The sequence below is a fragment of the Peromyscus eremicus genome, chromosome 14, assembly GCF_949786415.1.
Source record: "Peromyscus eremicus chromosome 14, PerEre_H2_v1, whole genome shotgun sequence".
Taxonomy (NCBI): Eukaryota; Metazoa; Chordata; class Mammalia; order Rodentia; family Cricetidae; genus Peromyscus; species Peromyscus eremicus.
In genome coordinates, this window is record NC_081430.1 from 49,385,567 (window position 1) to 49,412,083 (window position 26,517).

At 38.6% G+C, this 26,517-nt stretch overlaps 1 protein-coding gene across 5 annotated transcripts in view; it reads right to left on the reverse strand.

The window, feature by feature from the left end:
* Positions 1–6,155: 6,155 nt before the first annotated feature.
* LOC131923817 (cation channel sperm-associated auxiliary subunit beta-like) overlaps positions 6,156–26,517 on the reverse strand; it is a 149,888-nt gene continuing 129,526 nt past the window's right edge. For 4 of the 5 annotated variants that reach the window (XM_059278999.1, XM_059278997.1, XM_059278998.1 and 1 more), the window contains 4 exons: positions 11,003–11,138; positions 7,731–7,831; positions 7,084–7,158; positions 6,156–6,799 (listed from right to left, as the gene is read on the reverse strand). In XM_059278999.1, coding sequence (XP_059134982.1) covers positions 6,581–6,799; positions 7,084–7,158; positions 7,731–7,831; positions 11,003–11,138 — 531 coding nt within the window. In that variant the 3' untranslated portion in view covers positions 6,156–6,580. Of the gene's footprint in view, positions 6,800–7,083; positions 7,159–7,730; positions 7,832–11,002; positions 11,139–26,517 lie in introns of those variants that run through there. The other variant, XR_009382732.1, reaches the window with a different exon arrangement.

A 26,517-nucleotide genomic window follows, 5' to 3' on the forward strand; every position in this document is an offset into this window, starting at 1 on the left:
AAGGGATCTGACCCACAGACCCAAAGCTGCAGGATTTCCACAACACAGGGCGGCAGCAGGATGTCCAGGAAGAGTCCTAGTGGGGGCTCAGCATCAAACCTGTAGTGGAGACCAGGGGCCTCGACCCAGACCAATGACTCTTTGCAATGAATACTTGCAAGCAGAGATGTATGGGCAAAGGGGTATATGGTGTGAATTGTTGGGTCTCACTGCAGCTTCCCATGATGAGGTTTTTAATTTCTTCCCCTCTTGTATTTTTCTCATTTTATTTTCTTCCTTTTTTCTCTTGAATTTTGTTTTATTTGAGTGGGGTGCGGGGGTTGAGGGCAGATGAGAAGGGAAAGGGAATGAATGGCATTAAGATACATGATACACATTTTTAAAAATTAAAAAAAGTGTGTGTGGTGTGTGTGTGTGTGTGTGTGTGTGTGTGTGTGTCTGTGTGTATATGTATAGTCAATACTAGACAGTTTCCCTCCTAGGAGGCTTTAAGAGGCCATTCCATGAAACTGAGAAATTAAGTCTAAACTTGTTTGCCTCCTGAGTGCTAGGATTAAATGTGTTTGACAGTGTGCTCAGGGAAAATGTTCATATTTTTTAAAAACAGAGCTACCAGATTTCACTAGGTACTTTGTCTTAGGTTTTTATTGCTGTGAAGAGACATCATGACCATGGCAAGTCTTATAAAGGAAACATTTAATTGAGGGTGGCTTGCTTATAGTTGCAGAAGTTCAGTCCATTATGATCATGAAGGGGAGAATAGCAGCATGCAGGCAGACATGGTGCTGGAGCTGAGAGTCCTACATCTTGACTCAGAGGCAATAGGAAGTCGACACACTGGGTGCTATCCTGAGTATACGAAACCTCAAAGCCTGCCCCCATAGTGATACAATTCCAACAGAAAGTGTGGTCCAGATTAAAGGTGTGTCCTCCAGCCTCAAGGTCTGGATTAAAAGGTGTGTGTCATTCAGCCTCCTCTAACAAGGCCACACTTGCTTCAACAAGGCCACATCTCCTAATAGTGCCATTCTCTATGAGCTTATAGGGGCCAAATACACTCAAACTACCACATACTTCTTAAGTGTAGGTACAAGGAACCAAACTCAGGTCTTCTACAAGAGCAGCAAGAAGAATTGACTGCTGAGCTATATCTCCAGATCTCTAATGATCTCTTTTAATATATCTAGTTTGTAATGTAATATGTGTTGTTTCTGGAATTTAATTATCTTTGAATTCTAGCATGCACTACTAGTTTCATATGTTGTATTGCTGTATTTTTATTTAGTATTTGGAATCATCTCATTTATTTTCCAAAGTGAAAAGTGCCTGTCAAATTTTGTTGAGACAAAGTCTGACCTGGAATTTACTAAGTACCCCAAGATGGCTTTGAACTCATGGTGATCTCTGGCCTCAACATCTCAAGTGCTGAGATTATGGGCATGCATTATCACACTGGCTCAATTTTGTTGTTAAAGCTTAAATAGGGCTTACAAAAAGATCCAGGGGAAGGTTTCTACAACTTATTACATTTATTTATTTATTGTGTATGAACTCTATGTGCTACTGCACTCATGTGGAAGTCAGTGGACAACTTGCAGGAGTCAGTTCACCCCCTCCACCATGTGAGGCCCAGAGATCAGGTCATCCAGATTGGTAGCAGGCACTTTTTCTCATTGAGCCATCCTTCTGTGCCCTGATTTGTTGTCTATAGGTTGCTTTTCATGTCATTATTTGCCATGTTGTGTTACTTTTTAATCACTGTAACAAAATATCTGAGATAATTAATTTGAAAAGAGAAAATGTTTATTTTGGGTCAGTGTTTTAGCTGCTTCATCCCATGACTTGGAAGAACCATTGCTTTTAGATCTCTGGTAGTAGAGGTGATGGATGGCAATGGTAGGGAGGAGTATGTGATGGAGCCACCCATTTACTCAATGTCCAGGTAGAGTGAAAAAGACCAATATTTCACAATAATTTCTTATTTTTTAAATTTATTTGTATGAGTGTTTTGCATGCATGTATGTATTTGCATCATATGCAGGCCTGGTGCCCATGGAGATCAAAAGAGGTCATCAAATCCCTTGGAACTGGACATTTGTGAGCCACCATGTGGGTGCTGGCAATGGATCCTAGGTCCTATAAAAGCAACAAGTGCTTTTAACCACTGAGCCATGTTTCCAGCTTCAAAACTCCTATTTTAAGGGCATATGCTCCAAGACCTAAGAACATCCTGCTAGGCACCATCCCTCAAACTACTTCCTCTTCTTCCTCCTTCTCCTTCTCCTTATTTTTTTTTTTTTGATATGGGTTCTCACTGTGTAGCCCAGGCTTGCCCAGAACTCTTAGAAGTCTACCTGTCTTTGCCTTCTAAGTACTGGGATTAAAGGCATCCCACCACACCCAGCATTCAAAGGTTTTTTTTTTTTTCATTTAATTCCCAACAACATTACCAGACTTCAACAAATACGTTTTTGGGGAAGAGTGGAATTCAGGATCCACACTATAGACTCATGTTTTTATTTTTCTGCTGAAGTATATGTTCAAATTATTATCCTTTTAAAAACAAGATTTTTTTAGTTTCTTATTATTGATATTTGAGAATCGTTAAAAAAATATGCTAGGTATATGTCTTCGTTAAGGTTTCTATTGCTGTGAAGAGACATCATGACCACAGCAACTCTTATAAAGGATACATTTAATCAGGGTGGCTTGCTTACAACTCAGAGGTTCAGTCCACTGTCATCGTGATTGGACATGGTGGCATGTAGGCAGACAGGCTATGGAGAATAGCTGAGAGTTCTACATCTTGCAGGCAACAAGAAGTGTTCTAACTGGGCATGGCTTGATCATATATGAACCCTCAAAGTCTGCCTCCACAGTGACACATTTCCTCCAACAAGGCAACACTCACTCTCCAACAAAGCCACATCTCCTAACAATACCACTCCCTTTGGGGGCCATTATTTTTCAAACCACCACAATCTACTCCTTGTACACCAAGGCTTGTAGCCATACCATAGTGTAAAAATGCATTCAGTTCAGCTTCAAAAGTCCCCATAGTCATCTATAACAGTCTCATACTTGTTTTAAAGTCCAAAGTCTCTACTGAGACTTATGGCAATCTAACTGTAATCCCCCTCTAAAATCAAAATAAAAAAGCAGATCTCATACTTCCAACATATAATGGCACAGGATATATATTACCATTCCAAAACATAGGGAAGGGAGCATAGTGAGGAAATACTGGACCAAAGCAAGGCTGAAAACCAGCTGGGCACCTGCAAACTCTACATTTCCATGTCTGATGTCAAAACACTTGACTGCAGCACACTTCTTTTTTGGGGCTGTTTCCAATCCCTGTTAGAAGCTTTTCTTGGCAGGTATCCCACAACTCTGCCATCTCTAACATCTTGGGGTCTCCAAGGTAATCCAGGCTTCAAATTCACAGCTTCACAAAATGGCCTGTCTAGGCCTCAATTCAGGGACACTTCTAATACATGCCAAACTTCAGCAGCTTTTCTCAGCTGCAGAGGCAAATTCTATAACCAGTGTCTTCTTTCCTTAACACTAAAGCCAGAATCATGTGGCCATAGCTGTCAAGTTCTGCTGCTTGCTGGGGCTGGAAGATGACCCCCTCTTTCAATTATAGTTCACTAGGTTTCTGTTTTTGATTGTTACCTTTACTGCCTAAGCTTGGCTGATTTTGAACTTGCTCTCTAGATCAGGCTCGCCTCAAACTCAGAGATCTGCCAGCCTCTGCCTTCCCAGTGATGGGATCAAAGGTGTGCAACACTACACCTGGCTCTAAGCTTCTTTAATTCCTTCCACAAGTTGGAAACTTAGCTAGGTAGGATCTTGCTCTGAGGTTACCACTCCCATTATTCCATTTCTTAATCTGTTTATCTCCTTGAACACAGGATTTAGCTTTATTCCACTTCCTGATGCCCCTTTTCTCAATCTGTACATTTTGTATTTTCATTTGCTCAGCTTGCTCTTTTTCATTATAAATCCTCATCAGAATTAACATTAATGACCACACGACAGAGTCTATACTAGGCTGTTTTGTGATTTCTTCTGTCAATGGAATTAATCTAAAACTTTTCACTTTAGTCTCAGGCAGACTTTTCGAACAAGGGCAAAAAGTAGCCAAAGTCTTCACCAAAATATCACCAGAACAATCTGTAGGCAACATACTAAAATTCTTCTCCTTTGAAAACACTTGGGTGAGCTCCCGACAGCTCAAATAATTCTTAGCATCACTCTCTTCCATGCTCCTACTAATATGGCCCATTAAGCAGTGCTTAAAGCATTCCACTGTTTTCCTAACCCAAAGTAGTACCAAAGTCCAAATTCCTCCAAACAAAACTATAGTTAGGCCTATCCTAGAAATACTCCAGTCGCTGGTACCAACTTTTCCCTTAGTTAGGGTTTCTATTGTTGTGAAGAGATACCATGACCACAGCAACTGTTATAAAGGGAACATTTAATTGGGGTAGCTCACTTACAGTTCAGAGGTTCAGTCCATTATCATCATGCTGGGACATGGTGGCATTCTGGCAGATATGGTGGAGAAGTAGCTAAGAGTCCTACATCTTGCAGGCAACAGGAAGTATTCTATCTCACTGGGCATGGCTTGAGCATATATGAGCACTCAAAGCCCGCCTCCACAGTGACCCACTTCCTTCAACAAAGCCACACCTCCTAATAGTGCCACTCCTTTTGGAGGCCATTTTTTTTCACACCACCACAATATAAATTCTGTGTCAGATACCTGTTTTACAAAAACTATGTCAGCATGTACTGGCAAGAGAGGAAAATAGTGATGGTATTAGATTCTGAGAGTGTTCAATGACAGGTACCAGAATATATGAAGTGAGATAAGAAAAACTAGGTCAGGGAAATGTTTAAAAAAAATAACACAAAACTTTTTTCTTTTTCTTTTTTTTTTTTTAGTTTTGAGACAGGGGCTTATTGTATAGTCCAGGCTGTCACCAAATCTTCCTGCTTTAGCCTCTTGAGTGCTGGGATTCCAAGTGTTATGTCAAAATACAGGTAAGGGAAAATTAAATAAACTTACTATGAAGGATTCTGGGAAGATCTCAAAACATGGTATGCACCCAGTAGCAGGATGGTTCTACGTGATTGTCCAATGCAAATGAGCATGTTAGCAAAAGTGATAAAGAACAAACCATAGTTAAGACCAAACGGGGCTGTTGAATTACTTACTGATGATTTGGATTGTGTTTTGAAAGTCCCTCACAGGCCTCTAGTTGATAACCTGGTTTCCAGCTGCTGGCATTGTTTGGGAGCAGAGGAAGTGTTTGGACACAGGGCACAGATGGTGGACACAGTATCAGGTTATAGATAGACCACACTTGTGGTTAACTTTCTGTTACACATCTGTTGATAGGACCAGCTGCTTTATTCTTCAGCCAACATGGAGAGGAGCTCATTTCACTACCATGTTTTCCCTAACATGCTCGACTACTCTAGGGAACTGTGAGCCCCAGGAAGTTTTTCTTCCTTTTGTTTGTTAATGTCAGGTATCTGGTCACAGTGATGAGAAAACATAGCTGAGGCAAGCGGTGAGGTATGCTTAGAATAGAGAAGAATCAGATGGTTGTGAGCTACCACGCGGGTGCTGAAATTCAACCCACACCCTCTGCAAGAGCAACAGGTGCTCTAAGCCACTGAGCCATCACTCCAGCTCCAACACTCCTTAAGCTTTTCTTCCTACTAAGTGCCCATGACTCTTGGGGCTCTGAGATCTCTTCTCATTCATGGTAATCTTATTTTTCTTAGTAAGAGGTGATTATAAAACAAGGGAATGCTCCTGACCTTAAACATTATAGTGCCTGAGGGGATGGCCATTTCTAAGTAGTTCACCCTGTTCCTCCTCCATGCCCAAATGAACCCATAGCACTGTCCTCCCTCACAAACCTCTGCCATGTGTGCCAGGTCTGATACCTGGGTGTAGCCATCACTTTCTGGATCCTGGGGACAAGTTCACCAGAAGCACACAGTAGCATATCCTTTGGAGTTCTGTATGCTGCATGTTTGAATCCAACACCCGGCTCAACCACTATATTCTTCGAGTACTCCATGATGGAGTCATCGTCCCCTCTTATTAGGTACCACAAACCGTTTGGCCTTCCTTAAGAAACCAAAATGACTTTTTCTTTTTTATTTCCTTCAAGGCTCTGAAAACATATCCACTGATTTGTCTCTCCATGTCTGACTCCCACGGTGTAATGGTACCCTCATTGTACCACTATTCTATCTAGAACCTGACCCTACAAAATGAACTCTAGATAATATGAGCTGAATAATGCAGAAAATCCATTCCACAGAGAATTGGTTATCATTTTATATTTTCCAAAACCATCTAAAAAAAACCATGTAAGTGCTAAAGTAATTTTCTATGTATTAAAAATAAGAAAATGGAAATTGGAACTACTACTAACAGCAACTAGAATTATAATAGTATAATAACTCTATAGCATTGTGCCTAATGTGCATTTTTAAAATATAAATATATTGTATGGACATGTTCAATAGAACTAGGAAATAGATATAATTATCATTTGTTCACTATCCAGACTTTCCCTTCTGAGCTGATACTTATAGTTGATGGGTTTGCAGTATTTCTTCTAACATATCTCTGGAATGCTCTCAATGGGTGGATGTTACGCAGTTGGAATATAAATGCTACAAATATTAATCCCCCTAGCACTACAGATGTTGCAACAGCAATTAGTATATGTCCTGGAAAAGGCAACGGTACTTCATCGACATAAATCTGAAAAGAAAAAGCAAAGTGGTTACATTTTTTGGATGCGGTAATGTAAAATACTGGTCATTGTGATACCACAATAAACCACACAGAAGAATTCTACCCAGAATTCTGTGGACATTAAGCATCCTCTACCACCCACACTCTCATTCTTGGCCACAGTCTGGCCAAGCTGTACTTGGCACACAAATTCTACCCATGTTTTCATCCTTATCCATAACTTGGATTGACAAGTGCTGTGTCATTTTCTCAGTCATCATCTCATTCCATACTTTATTCATTTACTGTACCTGAAATTCTTCTTCTAAGTTACAAAAGCTGACCCCAGGAACCACAGACACCTTGAAATGAAACAGCTCAGAGCCCTATGGAACAAACACCGATGGTCATTATCAATGGGTGTGTTCCTTTAAACAAAAATATCGATGGGAGCCACATTCATAGATGTCATTTATAAGGACTGCCAAGGATTCTGACATGAACATCACGTGTAAAATGAAGAGGTATTAAAACAGGAACTCAATGATGTAGTTTTATTTTCATATTGAAACTAAAATGTAAAACAATTTGACTTTCACAAACACTTTGAGCTAGCCTTCATATCTGTGGTTTTAACATATCTCCGCATTTTCACTGTTTTTCACACTTACCTGTGCTTTAGGTATCCCTCTAACCCCAACTTTTGGAAACAACTTTTCTGCTTCCCTTTAGCCAATTGATCTGACCTATCTCTTAGAAAATAGTCAATTAATGTTCTGTTCAGCATTCAGATTCCTTTAGAAATAAGACAACCAGGGAATAAAGAAAAGAGAAACCCTTTTATATATCTAAAGCTGCTATTCCCACTGATCACCAACATCTAAACGTTAAGTCTTACTTTAGCATACATGTTTAACTCTAAACTCTACATGGTAAAAATGAAAAGCTCTCAACTCACCTTTATACTTAGGTTGAGACCTAAAGGATTATACACTGAAGTGTTAAGCAATGGCTCTAAGTAATCCTTCATTTTCTTAACGTTTTCTGGCATATGGTGTTCTGAAATATATGAAATACATTTAAAGCACACTTACATTTTCATATTTTACCTAAAAGTTGTTATAGATAGTAAGGAACAATGAAATTTTCTATTGTGTAATATGGTGATGTTTTATTTGGGCTGAAATGTGATTTTATTTGTATGTTAAATAATAAAGTTGCCTGGGGTCAGAGCTAATAGCAATCATTTAGCAGAAGTCTGGTAGTGGTAGCACATGCCCTTAATCTGATCACATGGCAGGCAGAGTCTGTGTATTCAAGAACACAGCCTGTTTGGTGACATACGCCTTTAATCCAAGTACCAACCATAGAGACCTGGAGGTCTGAATAGACAGGCAATGAAGAAGTCATGTGGTTGGGTTTAGAACCAATGAGAAGGTAGAACAGAAAGTCAATAAAAAAATACAGAAACACAGGAAGTAGCTCTCTTTTCTCACAGGAAGGACGGCAGCAGCTGGTAAGCTTAAGCCTATTTGCTAGTGCTCTGACCTCTTGGGCTTTTAACTCTTAATTTGGCTCTGTGTTTCTTATTTAATAGGACTGTTTAGTATTACATCTACAGTGTCACATTGCAAAGGTAACTCAAACTCTTAATTTTGGCTGACTTTGTAAGTACCTTTAGAGTTGCGTTTTACTAAAAAATACTTTAATATAGGCTTAAGCAGAAGAGCTAAGAGAGAAAAAGAGACACTCAGAAGAAAGCAAACTGTATACCCCAGAGCATGGGTATGGACATCTCAAAGAGTTACAGAAAATAAGACACACCCAAGTGTGGGTATGGGCTCAAGGGAGAATTTCCTATTTTCATTTATAAAAAGTGTCTGGTACTTAGAGGCTGGAGAGATGGTTGAGTGGTTAAGAGTATGGGCTGCTCTTGTAGAGGACCTGGGTTTGATTCCCAGCAGCCATGTAGCAACTCACAATCATCTGTGATTCCAGTTCTAGATGGTCTCTTCTGGCCTCTGAGTGTACCAGGGATGCAAGTGATGCACAGACATGTAGCAAAAACACCCATATTAAAAAAAATAAATTATCTGGTATTGAGGATTGAACCCCAGTGCCTTGTTCACACTAGACAAGCACTCTACTACCAAACTACATCCTTACTTCTCTTCAGGGAGATTAGACTGACTGCCTCCCATTGCTCCAGTGCCCTCCTCAAGAAAGAAGAGAGTGCCTGACTACCTAGCTGCATCCTGAGTTCCTTCTAGCCTCTGACTCATGAGAAACCAATCCTGACACGTCATGGTTTGTGTTTTTCATAGTGGTAGGCAAATGATTTTCCTAAGATGGCAGTGGAGTTGCACCATAGGATCGCTTAAGGGCTCTCCAAGAGAAGTAAGCAGCTCTTCACACCTACCTTGTCATTCTTTCTAAACAAGTGAACTGATGTAGGTGTTATAAATCCTCATGGTATAATGTTGAGAGGAGCTAACGTGAATAACTGAAGCCCTGACTGTCTCCTTAGCTAATTTTCATTGGGAATATTCTCACCATGACTAACTTAATAGTTTCAGAGTCAGCTTGTAAAATGCTTCCAAATTTAAAAGTCAATGCTCCAAACCTGGTAAGAGCCACCAGGATACCACAGAAACTGTAAATATTAATCATGGAATATGGGAGCTTTACTTTCTTTCCTGGAGTTTTCATTTCAAGAAGGTATTAAATTTGCAGACAAACTTTTCTGAAGAGATTGGAGAAAGAGTGGATGGTGGGGGAAGATGGGATCATGTGAGGAGCGACTGAGAGGAGAGGAGGGATGGGAAAGTGTGATGAGGCTGGGGAAAAGAGAAAAAGAATAAAAATGAAATCTATCAGAGTAAGACTCACTGACTAACAAATATCTGCAAACTCAGTGATACAGTGATGACTAATCAAAACTCAAATTAACTTCATCTACCCACTTCACCAGACCTATCTGCCACCTCCCTGTCTTACTGTGGGACAATGGGGATTGAACCTAAGGCTGCAAACATTCTAGGCAAGCATTCTACCACTGAGCTACAGGCCCAGCCCTTACATTTCTGTCTGTCTGTGTGCCTGTCTGTCTATCTATCTACCTATCTATCTATCTATCTATCTATCTATCTATCTATCTATCTATCTATCTATCTATCACCTGAAAATATTCACACATGTATTAGCACAAAATATATAACTAAATGTTGTATTTTGAGGTAAAACAGAATTTAAGTAAATGTCCTTTTGTGTTGTAAAATATGTCTGTCTCTTTTCAGCTCTTTACCATAAAAAGCCACACTTTCTTTCTTCTTTTTGGGACACTGTCTCATGTAGCCCAGGTTGGACCCATCTCACTATAAAACGGAAACTGTCCTTGAATGTCTGCCTTTACCTACCAGGTACTGGGATTACCACTGCACAGTATCACATTCAGCTAAAAAACATAGTCACAAAACTTCCCTTAAATAATTAGAAACATCCTACAGGATATCTGACAATACCTAAAATATTTAGTTAACTGTTGTCGTAGTGAATAATAAAGACACTCAACTGGTACACAGCACAAACCTCATCATTGTTGATACTAATCCACAACAGGACTTTCAGATTCATTTTGTGTTACAAATTATTTGTTAGATATTTATTTTTTAAATTTATTTGATTTTATTTTATGTGCATTGGTCTGAAGGTTTCAGATCCCCTGGAACTGGTGTTACAGACAGTTGTGAGCTGCCATGTGGGTGCTGGGAATTGAACCCAGGTCCTCTGGAAGCACAGCCAGTGCTTTTAACCACTGAGCCATCTCTCCTGTCCCAGAGATTTATTTGTGATTATGTTTGTATGTGGGTATGTACAGGCTCCTGCAGACACTAGGCATAGGGTGCCCTGGAGGTGGAGTTACAGTTATGTGATCTGCTTGACATGGGTCCTCTGCAAGAGCATTATACTCTTTTAAGCACTGAGTATCTCTTCAGCCCTGCAGTTCAAATAAAAAAATCTGGCCGTATACCACTGAATCCAGGATACTGGAAGTGTTGAGAACATAAAAGGAGATGACAGAGGTAAATGTCAACATGCCAATGATTCAAATCCTTTTCTACAAAACTCCTGGCTATTTTCCCTGTGAACAGGCTTTGCAATCCACTCATTTAAAAATGCACTAATGATATAATGGCTTGTGAGATAAGCATAGGAGACAGAAAACCATACTTAGTTGCCAGTTTTGCCTCATATTCACTTCAGTCATGGTAACCAAATATGGAGGTTCCACGGCGAATTTTTCTTTTTCACTGAAAATTTCCAAAGCAACTGGGTATTTTGTGACTGGAAACTTGAAACGATGAACCTAAAATACAAATTCCATGAATGCATATGAGTCTGGAGAACTCAATGCTATTATTCCTCATCAAGTAATGAATGGCGTTTTCACAGAATCTTGGCTATTCTAAGAGGAGTGCTTCTTAGAGTTTCTGTCTTTCAGACATGAAAACAGTCTACCACAACACAATCCATACATTCCAAGGCAGCAAACATGGTAATGAGATTCACAACTTTTAGAAACAATGTTTATAAAGTTAGTACAAAAAATGATAGGTGTAATTAAGGAATTTTCCTAATGTATATATATTTATTATGAAATAAATAAAGTCATTATACTTTAGGTGTTTTTTTTTCACTCCTCTTCAGGTCCCCTTCTTCTTTCCAGACAGACTTCTCTTCTGCTTTTTCTTTATTTTTCCAGACAGGGTTTGTCTGTGTAGCCTTGGCTGTCCTGGAACTCATTCTGTAGACCAGGCTGGCCTCCAACTCACAGATATCCACCTCTCTCTGCCTCTAGAGTGCTAGGATTAAAGGTGTGTGCCACCACCACCTGACTTCTCTTCTGCTTTTAGGTCACATAAATTCTCTTAAACACCCCGTTTATGATCTCTTCCTCCTCTTGTGCAGTCTCTTTTCTACTTTCTACTCCCCCAATATAAATTTAAGTGTGGAGTCTTTGTATGAGGAAAAACATAGCACTTCTCTTCTAAGCGGGACTTTCTTTACTTAACATAATGATTTCCAGTACTATCCATCTTCCTGCAAATGTCATGATTTAATGTTTCTTTATAACTGAAAAATACACTTGTACAACATTGTAGCTGGAAGGTTTCTCCAGTCCTGTCTGGTCTGTGGTTCCACAGCTACTTATAAAGTAATTACTCAGAGGCTTAATATTAATTAATTGCTAGCTAGGTCTTATATCTTAAATTAACCCATTTCTACTAATCTATATTTTGCCACACGTTCTGTGGCTTTACTGGTCTGCTGGCATCTTTCTCCTTGGGTGGCTGGCTAGCATGTCCCCCATTCCATCTTTGTCTTCCTGTCTCTTTCCTTGGATTTCCCAACTACCTCTAAACTGCCTTGCCATAGGCCAAAACAGCTTTATTTATTAGCCAATAGGAGAAACACATATTCACAGCATTCACAAAGACATCCCATAGCACAACATATTGTTTATCCATGTGTCAATGTTTTCATTTCTTAATTATTTTGAGTATTGCCATAATAGACATGTATGTGCATGCATCTCTGGTGGTATAGTGACTAAGTTCTTTGGGTGTCTATCCAGGTGTGGTACATCTGGGTCACACAGTTCTTAACAATTACATTAAGTTAAATTAATTGATTACTATTATTATTATTAATTGTGTGTGTATGCATGTGTGTGCAAGTGCCCAAGTGCTCAAGTGTCACAGAATGCATGTGAAGGTCAGAGGATAACTTGGAGAAGTAAATCTTTCTTTCTACCAGGTGGATCCCACAGACTGAACTCAGCTTGTCAGCCATGGTAACAAACACAACAGATGCCCCTGTCCACTGAGCTAACTCATCAGTACTGATTTTAATATAAACTGAGATGAGGCATTATGGTCTCTTCATTGCTGCTCTTTATGCTTAAGATGCCTGTGGCTATTCAAGAGTGTTTGAGCTTACTTATGGATTTTTGGATTGTTTCCTACTTCTGTAAAGAACATCACTGGATTCTGATGGGGATTACATTGAATTTGTAGATTGCTTTGGGTAAGAGCCATTTCACAACATGAATCACATCAGTTCATGAGCATGGGAGACACTTTCATTTTCTGGTGTCTTCTTCAGTTTCAGTCTTCATTGTCTTATAAGTTTTTAATTAAGAGCTCTTTTATTTTTTAGGTTAAGTGTCCTGTCTTCCTTCCTTCCTTTCTCCCTCCCTCCCTTCCTCCTTTCATCCCTCCCCCTTCTTTGTTTCTTCAGATACTATAAATAGGATTTTTTTCTCAGAAAGCTTATTATTGGTATAATAAGCCAGAACTGCAATGTGAAAGCTTATCTCAAACAAAACAAAACATGTTTCTGTGTTCATATGTATATGTATTTGTGTATTTGTGCACTTGTGTGCAGGTGTCTCTGTGTGGATGGCGGGAGTCAAGGTCCAGTGTTATCCACAAACACTGCCCATATTATTTTTGCAGGAATGGTCTCTGATTGAACCTGGGCCTCATTGATTTGGTTAGATTAGCTGGCCAGCAAGGCTCTGGGATCCTCCTGCGTCTGTCTTGCCAGGTGAGTGCCCTCATGCCTAGGATTTTTTTAAGTGGGTGCTTGCAAGGAAAAGTTTATTGACTTAGCCACTTCCTAGACCATCCCCCATTTTATTCATTTATTTGAAACAGGTTCTCTCTATGTAGTTCTAGATAGCCTGGGACTTGTTACATAGACCACACTGGCCTCAGACTCTCAGAAATATGCCTGCCTCTGCCTCCCAAGTGCAGAGATTAAAGGCATGTACCAAGAACCCAAGACTTTGTATATGTTAAACAGGCACTCTACCATTGAGCTAAATCTCAGTCTTCCTCACCCTCTTTAAAGATGCATACAGTCTTATATAGACAAGGCTAGTCTTGAACTTGCTATGTAGCCAAGGCTGGCCTTGAACTCTTGATCCTCCTGTTTCCGTTTCCCTAGAGCTGAGTGTACTGGCATCAGTCACCAATGACTGGATTTGATCAGCTGTCACTTGAGGGTTCAATTTCCAATACCACTTTTAGATGAGACTTCTTTCCGCTCCCTCCCTGCCACGAAGCCATAGTTGGAGCTGCATGTGACTTGGCTTCTTTACATTGTGTCTCTCACTCATCTTTTTCTTGGCAGTTTTCAGGTGTGCTTTGTGAATTTTTAGAACTTTTTTTGTTTTTCTCTTTGTCTAGTATTTAGTCTTAGTCTAGTATTTCTCTTGCTGACTCTTCCCCTTCACTAGGCCACACAGAGGTATTTTCTAGTCTGTCATCTCATGTAGAAATCCCCCAAAAAACTTTTTTTGAAGGGAGATCTTTTAAGACAGAGTCTTGCAATGTAGTCTATGCTGGACTGTAGCTCACTAGGTAGCCTTTGCAGGCCTCGAACTCAGAGCCATCTCCCTTCTTAGATTCCCAGGTGCTGAGACTACAGGTGTGTGCCATCAAATATGTTGAAACTCATAACTTCTGTTTTCCTTTTTCACAGTGATTATTATGAAGAAACTTGAACTATTTTGGCTAAATCATATCCTATGTGGCCCTCAATCAATGGAGTCTTTCCTGTCTCTTTTATACCTTACCCCATGTCTCTACTTGTCACACTCTCTCACACATACTTGGTTACTCAGGCTCTGGATTCAGCATTCAAACCCAGCTTTGGTGCCTGTTAACAGTATGGTTTACCTGAAGAATATATAAGGAAAATGTAGTACATTTACACAATGGAGTATTACTCAGATGTAAAAAAAAAAAAAACAAAAAACAAAAAACAATGACCTGACCCATCTCTGCCCCAGTTGCCAGCCAGCAGGGAAAACTCCTGTGGCCAGGCCCCCCACCAAAATCCCCCAGTGGACCCTTGGAGCTACAAGACCTACACCCTACCCCAACACCCATCTGCCTGCTACCTAGTAACTTCTTGAGATAAGGAATCCACCAGCTCTCATTGTACATTGTAGCAAGAGGTGAGTGACTCTTCTCTTACCCAAAGATTCCTGCCTCTAGGACCCAGGCCCTGGGACACAGCCAGTCCCCAGGAATCCCCAACCATCTCTGCCTGAGTTGTCAGCCAGCAAGGAAGATTCCTGCAGGCAGACTTCCCCACCAAAATCCCCCATTGAACCAAGCAATCTACCAGACCTATGCCCTACCTCAATACCCATCCTTCTGAGACACCAGTGGCTTATTGAGACACAGAATCTACCAGTTCTCATTGAACCAAGAGAGGCTTCCTTACATACAGATCCACCAGCTCTGACTGGACCAAGAGCCTTGATAAGACCAAGAGCAGCTCCCTGAGTCACAGAATCAGCTAGTGTGGACTGGACCAAGAGCAGCTCTCTGACATACAGAATCTGCCAGCTCCAATTAGACCAAGAGCTAAGATTGGTCCCAGAGGGGCCCCCTGAGACACAGACACAGCAAGCACAGAGTGGACCAATAGCAGCTCGTTGAGACACAGGCACCTCTTACACCTATTAGAGGAAGAGATGGGTAGACATCAGTGCAAAAATACATACAACAACATAAAGAACAATATAGCATCACCAGAACCTAGCCCTCCTACAATAGCAAGACCTGAATATCACAATGTAGAAAAGGAGAAAAAGTGACCTTAAAAAATAATTTCATAAAGATGCTAGAGGCCTTTAAAGCAGGAATGAAAAATTTCCTTAAAGAAATTGAGGGAAAGTAAAACAAAAATTGGAAGAAATCAATAAAGAAACTGAGGAAAAGAAAAATAACAAATTGGAAGAAATCAATAAATCCCGTAAAGAAAGCAAAGAAAACCATGAAAAACCAATTAAACATGTGAAGGAAACATTTCAAGAACTGAAAAGTGAAAAAGAAACAATGAAGAAGACACAAACAGAGGGAATGCTGGAAATAGAAAATCTGAGTAAATGAACAGGAAACACAGATGCAAGCATAAACAACAGAATACAAGAGATAGAAGAAAGAATCTCTGGTGTAGAGGATACAATAGAGGAAATAGATTTGTCAGTCCAAGAAAACAACAAAGCCAAAAAAGTCACAACACAAAATGTCCAGGAAATCTGGGACACCATGAAAAGGTCAAATCTAAGAATAATGGGGATAGAAGAAGGAGAAGAATATCTACTCAAAGGCACAGAAAATATATTTAAGAAATCATACAAGAAAACTTTCCCAACTTAAAGAAATACCTATGAAGATACAAGAAGCTTATAGAACTCCAAACAGACTAGACCCTAAAAAAGTCCCCTCGCCACAAAATAATTGAACCACTAAACATACAGAATAACAAATACTAAGAGCAGCAAAAGAAAAAATGTCAAGTGACTTATGAAGCCAGACCCATCAGAATAACACCTGACTTTTCAATGGAGACTTTGAAAGCCAGAAGTTCCTGGACAGATGTAATGAAGACACTAAGAGACCATGGATGCCAGCCTAGACTAATATACCCAGGAAAATCACCATAGACAGATTGAACAAGACATATCAAGACAAAACCATTTAAACAATACCTATCCATAAATCCAGCCCTATAGAAAGAACTAGAAGGAAAAATCCAAACTAAGAAATTCAGATACACCCACGAAAACACAAGCAATAGATAACCCCACAACAGTAAATCTCAAAGAGGAGAAATACACACACTCTACCACCAAAAGATAACAGGAATTAACAGTCACTGGTCATTAATAACTCTTAATATCAAGGGACTTGATTTACCTATAAAAACACACAGGATAACAGCATAGATATGAAATCAGGACCCATCCTTCTGCTGCATACAAGAAACACACCTCAACTTAAAGACAGACACTAACTCAGAGAAAAAGGCTGGGAAAAGACTTTCCAATCGAATGGACTTAAGAAGCAAGCTAGTAGCCTGGCGGTGGTGGCACATGCCTTTAATCCCAGCACTTGGGAGGCAGAGACAGGTGGATCTTTGTGATTCAAGGCCAGCCTGGTCTATAGACTGAGATCCAGAAATGGTGCAAAGCTACACAGAGAAACCCTGTCTCAAAAAAAAAAAAATAGAAAAATAAAAATAAAAAAAGAAGCAAGGTGGTGTAGCTATCCTAATATCTAACAAAATAGACTTCAAACTAAAATCAATCAAAAGAAATAGGGAAGGACATTACATACTCATCACAGGAAAGATCTACCAAGATGAAGTTTCAATTCTGAACATTTATGCCCCAAATACAATATGTAAAAGAAACATTAATAAATATGGTGATATTTTATTTGTGCTGAAATGTAATTTTATTTATATATTAATAATGTTACCTGGGGATCAGAGCTAAAAACAAGCCATTAAGCAGAAGTCTGCCAGTGGTAGCACATGCCCTTAATGTGATCACATGGCAGGCAAAATCTCTGTGTGTTCAAGCACATAGCCAGCATGGTGACACATGTCTTTAATCCCAGTACCAACCACAGAGACCTGGAGGTCTATATGACAGACAGTGACGAAGAAGTCATGTAGTTGGGTTTAGAAATAATGAGAAGGCAGAACAGAAAGTCAATAAAAAGACAGGACACAGGAAAAGTTCTCTCTCTCAGGGGAAGCGACATCAGTGAATGGTAAGATAAGGTGTTCTTAGCTCTTGGCTACTGCTCAATCTCTGAGCATTTAACTCTTTATTTGGCTCTGTGTTTCTTATTTAATAAGACCATTTCGAATTACATCTACATTTGGCACCCACGTGGCAAGAATTCATTAAAAGCTATTGGTGGTTACAGGCCTGGCTCAGCCCAGCTCAGCCCAGCTGGATCCCAGCTCAGCCCAGCTGGGTCCGGCTTGGCCCCGACTTGGCCAGAGTTTACAGGCCTGAGGCCTGGCCAAAGTTACCTGCCCGGTTACACTCAGTCAGAGTTGCACTTGATTGTAGCTGCAGCTGAAGCTGCTTGTGGCCAGATCACCAACTCATGTGAGCACAGCTTAAGGAAGCCACAGCTCAGGCTTTAATCAGCTCAAGTGGGAGCACATGACTGGATTTCAGCTTTTCGCTAGAACGCATGGCTACCCTTTCTTTCTTTCTTTTTCTTTCTTTCTTTCTTTCTTTCTTTCTTTCTTTCTTTCTTTCTTTCTTTCTTTCTTTTGCTCTTTGAATTCCCATCTCAGATACTAGGTAGCTGTTTTGAAATTCCCTTAGATTTCTACTGTTCTACACAGACTTGGTAAGTCAATTAAGATATCAGATATTTTAAAAGGAAAAACTACTTAAAAGAGAAAATTTTTTCCACATTAAAAAAAAATGGGTATTATTTGTACATTAGAAGGAAATTGGTCTTTATTTGATAAAACATTAGGCAGTCTGAAAATGGAACAATTATATAAGAAGAATAATGTTAATGGGATATACATTACACCAATTATGCATATTATTACTTTCCTTACCCTTATTTTACTATTTAAAAAGATAGTCAATTTAAGTGCCAGGATAAAAGCTTTAGAAAAACATGTTAAAATGAATTATAGAGAAATTCAGACTCAGAAGAATTTAACAGTGAAATTATTACAGGATTGGATTATAAGGTTATAGAAAGAAAGCCTGTTTTCAAACAATCAAACTTAATTTATGCAGTAACCATACAGCAGCTACCTGGTCAAGTGAACGCACAAAATAATTGGACTCCCATTGAAATGTTAGATTTAAGAAGGTTTAAGGAGGCAATAGTATCTTTTTTTTTTTTTTTTTTTTTTGGTTTTTCGAGACAGGGTTTCTCTGTATAGCTTTGTGCCTCTCCTGGAACTCACTTGGTAGCCCAGGCTGGCCTCGAACTCACAGAGATCCACCTGGCTCTGTCTCCCGAGTGCTGGGATTAAAGGCGTGCGCCACTACTGCCCGGCTAGGCAATAGTATCTTATGGCATACATTCCCCATTTGTAAAGCAAATGTTAAACTCCTGGTCAACTTGTAATAAGATTATTCTACAGGACTGGAAAGAGCTGGTAAATGCTGTTCTGGAACCTGAGGTACAGCTACAGTGGTGAATGTGGTTCAGAGATGAAGCTAAAACCATAACAAGTCAGTGGAGGGCTAGAGGTGTGGAAATCTCCCAGGATCAGCCTATTGGAGAAGGCCAATATGCTGTAATTCGAAGACAATGTTTATATGATAACCAAACCCTAATTCTATGTCGAATGGCAGCCTTGAATACATGGGACAGAATTGAAGAAGCAGGAAAGAAAACTGAGTCATTCACAAAAGTTATACAGGGCCCAAATGAATCCTTCATGGATTTCTTACAAAGACTGACTTCAGCAGTAAATAGAATGGTCCTGAATTCAGAAGTTAACCAGATAGTAATCGAATCTTTGGCTTTTGAGAACTCGAATGCAGCATGCAAGAGAATAATCAGCCATTAAAGGCAAGAGCTGTACCCTTGGAAGATTGGATTAGAGACACGTTTAATGTTGAGGCTCATGACCATGATGATATGTGGATAGGAGAAGCAATTTCAAGAGGTTTGAGGAATGTCAGATGTTTTAGATGTGGAAATCAAGGACATTTGAAAACGGACTGTAAACAGGGCATTCCTAGAAACAATGTTTCTCCAAGGAACAATGGCAACAGAATGCCCCCTCCTTCTGGAATATGCAGAAAGTGTAGTAAGGGTAAACATTGGACCAACAAATGTAGATCAACAAGGGACAGACAAGGTAATCCTTTGCCTCAGTCTTCAGGAAACTCCCAGAGGGGCCTCAGGCAGGCCCCCACAGCAAATCCAGTTCAGACCTTTCCTGCAGTCATAGAAGAAACCTCTACTCAGAGCAATTAAATAACCAAATGCCTATTGGAATAAACCAGGCTGCTTGGGGTGATGGAACAGGTGAGACAGAGAGAACAGAAAATTCAGGAGAAACCATAAAGAAAATTTTTTGGCAAACTTCTATAAATGAACAAGTACCAAAATTAATAATAAGAATAAATGATGATCCCAGGAAGTGATGGCAGAAAGCAGAAAGGTATATAAGGTATGAAGACCAGGAACTAGCCTGGTTAAGCTTCAGGCTTTCGAGAAGCACAGTTCAGCTGAGATCCATTTGGATGAGGACTCAGAAGCTTCCAGTTTGAGGAAACAGGATCAGCCGAGGAATTGGCAAGGTGAGGTAGCTGTGGCTTGTTCTGCTTCTCTGATCTTCCAGCATTCACCCCAATACCTGGCTCTGGGTTTGTTTTTATTAATAAGAACTTTTAAGATTCATGCTACAGCATAATGCTCTATTAACTTTGAATTTTCTCAGTGCTAATGAGAAAAGTACAACAGCTGCAAAGAGACATTGGATAATAGAAAAAAACTACAGAATTAAATTAGCCCATATACTTTAAGGATGGTGCTGACCTCAGAATGGAAACCAGGATATGTGTTACCTTGGGGATGAGGTTTTGCTTTTGTTTCTATAGGAGAAGATAAGCTGTGGATACCATCAAAATTGATAAAAGGTTTGATTTGAACAAGAGAGACCTCTTAATTAGAAGAGGTGATAGTTCATCAACCAGTGTAAGCATCCAATTGAAACTAACTTATACCATTAATACATGCCTTTTCAATTAATCATATATAACTTGCCAAAAGGGAACCTTTCCAAAGTTAGTTTTGAGGAAAGGTTTTTGTTTTTGTCTTTTAGGAGAATGAAGGCTAAGGAATCTGAAGAACCCTGGACAAATGAGACATCTGAAGAAAAAGGACAAATCCTCTAAAAAAAAAAGTCCCAAGAAAAAGAATAAAATGGCCTATTGGTCTATCATCTATAAAATTTCATAAGTCTTCCTAAATGTTTGTTTCTGTTCTTCTCTAAAGACATTTCACACTATTGGTCTTCTTGTAGTCCCAATTCAATTAAAAATTAAAGCTGGCTTTGGAGTTGGAGAATGGCTCTCTCCTTCTTTAAACCCAAGAATGTTGTTAAAAGGAAAATACAAACTCTCTGTATCATGCCAGAAGAAAGAGCCATCTTCTGATATGGGACAGGAGGAAACAAACAAGCAAACAAACAAACAAAAATTTAAGGGACTATTCTATTACTATTAATTTCAATTCTTTCATTCTATTCTGATTCTTTAAACTTTTCTTAAAGTATGAATTTTATATCAATTTACAAGATTAATATATATTTTAAACTTTGTTAAGATATTAATGGTTATACAGAGTACTAACTAATTCTAGAAAAAAGGCTTCAATTAGCTGTCTATACATGTCTTTGTGTTCAAGTATTTATCAGTGTTCTGCAGGAAATCATGACCAGGCATAATATCAAATTTGAAGTCTCCAGGAAGAAGATGGGGCCCCACAACAACAACAAGTATTCTACGTGGACAATAATAATACCACTAAGCTGACAAACATCATCTACAGATCAGCTTTGGACTACAAACTACTAACAGCAATTTTGAGATAGCTAGCTGAGATGATCCAGTTTCACAGACTACTTGAAATAAAGACTTGAAATAAGCCCTGAACTTTGGCATTATGCACAGACTGGACAACAAAAAATATAGCTACCTTCCTAGAATTTGACAATTAACCCAAAATTTTTCTTTTCAGAATAAAGATACCTTTGCCCATATCCAGCCAGAAGCAATTTTAAGAATACGATGCCCACATTCCCAAAGAGGTGGTGTGGGGCGGGTGGTTTTTTGGTCTTTTAATGGGTTTTGTGTCTGGGATAATTTAAATTGTTTTGGAAGGTTGGCTAGAAGTTCTTGTTAAGGATTAGGAAAATGGCTAAGCAAAGGAGATTAGATTTAAGGTTCTTGTTCAAAAAAAAAAGGATATATGGAAATGATGGAATAGAGGGTAGATTATTGAATCTACTCAGAAAAATAAAGAGAAGATATAGATATGGTATAGATTCAAAAGCAGATTCAAAAATCTATAAAAAGGTAGATTTTTGAATCTGCTTTTAAAAGACAATGACTAGTTTTAAATTCTTTACATTGGATTGGGTTTTTGTATATTGTATACAAATTATATATATTGAGATTGATATTTTTAGAAAATGCTATGCTTACATTTCTAATCTTGTTCAAGATATTGTACTTATACCATCAGTTAACAATATAATGCAATTTGCTGATCCTTGAATGTTATTAGTACCAACTCTTAGGATATAAAGCAATGAAAGTTTTTAGTTAGACATTACAATCAAACTTATAGTCATATTAGATAAGTTTTCAAATCAAGCAGATATATTTTAGATAGACGAGTCATCTTCAAACCCTTCAGAGATCTACAGAATATGGCATGTAAAATGTTTTAATAACTTAGAAATTTTTTCTTTTTTTATGACTATGAGACATGTCGGCTCCTGGCAGTACCAATCTACTTCAGAGAAAATATGGGCATTGAAGAAACTGCATATCAAATTAACTTTCACTGTGGCAAAAGTTAGCCACTGGACAACAAAGTATCCTCTAATTGACTGCTGACAAACAGGAAAAAACAAACAGACAGGACACGAAACAAAGGACTACCGATTCTTGCCAAGACAAGTGTGGTTGTGGCTTTAACAAAAGGCATCTTCTGAGGCCAGGACAATATGGCACCATCCCTGAAGTGGCCTTTACAATCCAGAAAAGGTATAGTGCCCCTTTCTTTGAAGGCAGCTGAACTGGCAGTGGACCGATGGCTTCTGATGTGCAGTGCAACAGCAGCTGAAACAGTTATTAGAGTAACTAAGCTGACAGAGTCTAACCTCTCAATGGTAGACTGGCATTTAATAGAGGGATGCGGCGAAGGATGGGATGCCGAGATGAAACCACACACACAAGCCAAGAACAATGGACAGTTGAATTCAAAAAACATCAACAATTTCCAGAATTTAAAATCCTGAATCATGACAGGACACTAGTAGAATTCAGGTGTTTCTGGTACATGGACTACTCTCACCAAATGTGATGTTGAACTGTTGGCCTTGTGTACATTCTACTTCACAAATGAGTCTGTCAGATACGCTAAGCCTATAGGCTGAAGATGATGCCCCAACATTTCAGAGGAACCTCGAGTGACTGTCCAGGGAGCTGGCTGTTTCTGTCAACTCACAATTTTTTGGAAGCTGCTTGCGTGCACTTTCTGTTTTTTTAGGTAATATTATTTCCTTCTTGGGTCTCTGAGGGAGTTGAAGATTAGATAGTTATGATTATAGTTATAGTTAAAGATTAGATAGTTATAATTATAGTTTTCCTTGTTAAGAATTTTAGAAAAGAAACTCACTAAAGAGGTGTAAGTGTATAAATTTGAAAGACATTATAAGATAGTTCTGTTAGTAATATAAGTTAGGATAGAAAGTGAATCAGGTACATTTTGCACTTACCAAAAGAGGATAGATAATGGAATTATTTTCTCTGAATTTGTCAAATGCAAATGGACTAGACATTGTTTAGATATTTATTGCTTGTATATATTGTATATAGTTATTGTACTTATTGTATATAGTTTTTCTTATATTAGTTATAACTTTTTTCTTTTTTTATTAGGATAGAAGCTGGAAATATGGTGATATTTTATTTGTGCTGAAATTGATTTTATTTATATATTAATAAAGTTGCCTGGGGATCAGAGCTAAAAGCAAGCCATTAAGCAGAAGTCTGCCAGTGGTAGCACATGCCCTTAATCTGATCACATGGCCGGCAAAATCTCTTTGTGTTCAAGGACATAGCCAGCATGGTGACACATGTCTTTAATCCCAGTACCAACCATAGAGACCTAGAGGTCTGTATGACAGACAGTGATGAAGAACTCATGTAGTTGGGTTTAGAAATAATGAGAAGGCAGAACAGAAAGTCAATAAAAAGACAGTACACAGGAAGAAGATCCCTCTCTCAGGGGAAGAACAGCAGAGAGTGGTAAGGTAAGGTGGTCTTAGCTCTTGGCTACTACTCAATCTTTGGGCTTTTAACTCTTTATTTGGCTCTGTGTTTCTTACTTAATAAGACCATATAGAATTACATCAACAACTAAAGCTTAAATCACACATCAAACCCCAAACATTAATAGTGGGAGACTTCAACACCACACTCTCACCACTGGATAGATCTGCCAGATCGAAACTTAACAGAGAAATAAGGGACCTAAAAGATGTTATGACTCAAATGGACTCAGTTTTTATCTACAGAACATTTTGCACCCTAACAAAAAAGAATATACCTTCTCAGCACCCATGGAACCTTCTTTAAAATTGATCACATACTCAGTCACAAAGAAAATCTCAACAGACACAAAAAAATTGGGAAAACTTTCTGTATTCTATCGGACCACCATGGTTTAAAGTTAGATTTCAATGACAACAAAAACTACAGAAAACCTACAATCTCATGGAAATTGAATATTACTCAACTGATTGCCAATGGGTCAAGGAAAAAATAAAGATATTAAAGACTTCCTATAATTCAATGAAAATGAATGTACAACATACCCAAAGTTATGGGACACTGTGAAAGCAGTGCTAAGAGGAAAATTCACAGCACTAAATGCCCATATAAAGAAGTTGGAGAAATCTCACACTAGTAACTTAACATCACACCTAAAGTTCTAGAACAAAAAGAAGCAAAGTCACCCAGGAGGAATAGAGGCCAGGAAATAATCAAATTGAGAGCTGAAATCAATAAAATAGAAACAAAGAGAACAATACAAAGAATCAATGAAAAAAAGAGTTGGTTCTTTGAGAAAATCAACAAGATAGACAAGCCCTTATCCAAACCAACCAAAAGGCAGAGAGAGGCCACTGAATTAACAAAATCAGAAATGAAAAGGGAGACATAACCATAGACATGGAGGAAATCCAGAGAATCATCAGGCCATACTTCAAACACCTGTACTCTACAAAACTGGAAAATCTAAAACAAATAAAGACGTTTTTGATAGATACCACACATCAAAGTTAAATCAAGACCAGATAAACTATTTAAATAGACCAATAACCCCCAAAGAAATAGAAAAAGTCATTAAAAGTCTCCCAACACCCCCCAAAAAATGCCCTAGACAAGATGGTTTCAACACAGAATTCTACCAGATTTTCAAAGAATAGTTAATACCAATACTTTTCAAATTCTTCCACACAATAGAAACAGAAGGAATGTTACCTAACTCCTTTTATGAGGCGACAGTTACTCTGATTCCCAAGCCAAATAAACATTGCAACAAGGAAAGAGAATTCTAGACCAATATCCCTCATGAACACTGATGCAAAAATACTCAATAAAATATTGGCAAACCAACTCCAAGAACACATCAAAAAATTACATATTTTGGAGATCAGCCCTTTGTCAGATGTGGGGTAGTCTCCATCCTCGAGATGCAAGGATGGTTCAACATATGAAAGTCTGACAATGTAATACATCATATAAACAAACTGAAAGAAAAAAGCTATATGATTATTTCATTAGATGCCAAAAAGGCCTTTGACAAATTCCAACACCTCTTCGTGATAAAGGTCTTGGAGATATCAGGGCTACAAAAGACATACCTAAACATAATAAAGGCAATTTACAGCAAGCCAAAAGCCACCATTATATTAAGTGGAGAGAAATTCAAACGGATTCCACTAAAATCAGGAACAAGACAAGGCTGTCCACTCTCCCCATATTTATTCAATATAGTACTTGAAGTTCTAGCTAGAGCAATATAACAACAAAAGGAGATCATGGGGATACAAATTGAAAAGGAAGAATTCAAACTTTCACTATTTGCAGATGATATGATAGTATATATAAGTGACCCTAACAACTCTACCAGGGAACTCCTACAGCTGATAAACACCTTCAGTATTGTGGCAGGATACAAGATTAACTTAAAAAAAATCAGTAGCCCTCCTATATACAAATGATAAATGAGCTTAGAAAGAAGACAGAGAAACATAACTCTTTAAAACAGCCACAAAATATAAAATACCTTGGGGTAACTCTGACTAAGCAAGTGAAAGACCTATATGACAAGAACTTTAAATCTCTGAAGAAAGAAATTGAAGAAGATATCAGAAAATGGAAAGATCTCCCATCCTCATGGACAGGTAGGATTATTAAAATAAAAATGGCAATTTACCAAAAGCAACAGATTCAACGCAAACCTTATCAAAATCCCAACACAATTATTCACATATCAGGAAAGAACAATACTAAACTTCATTTGGAAAAACAGAAAACCCAGGATAGCAAAAAAATCTGCAAAACAAAGCCACCTCTGGAGGCATCACCATTGGTGACATCAAGCTCTACTATAGAGCTATAGTAACAAAAACAGCTTGGTACTGGCATAAAAATCGACATGTGGAACAATGGAATCAAATTGAAGACCCTGGCATTAACCCACACACCTATGAACACCTGATTTTTGACATAGAAGACAAAACTGAACAATGGAAAAAAGAAAACATCTTCAACAAATGGTGCTGGCATAACTGGACATCAACATGTAGAAGATTGAAAATAGATCCATATTTGTCACCGTGCACAAAACTCAAGTCTAAGTGGATCAAAGACCTCAATATAAACCCAGTTACACTGACCAGTAGAAGAGAAAGTAGGAAACAGTCTTGTGCATTGGAACAGGAGAACATTTCCTAAATATTACATCAGTAGCACAGACACTGAGAGCAACAATTAATAAATGGGACCTCCTGAAACTGAAAAGCTTCTGTAAGGCAAAAGACACAGCAAATAAGACAAAATGACAGCCTACAAAATG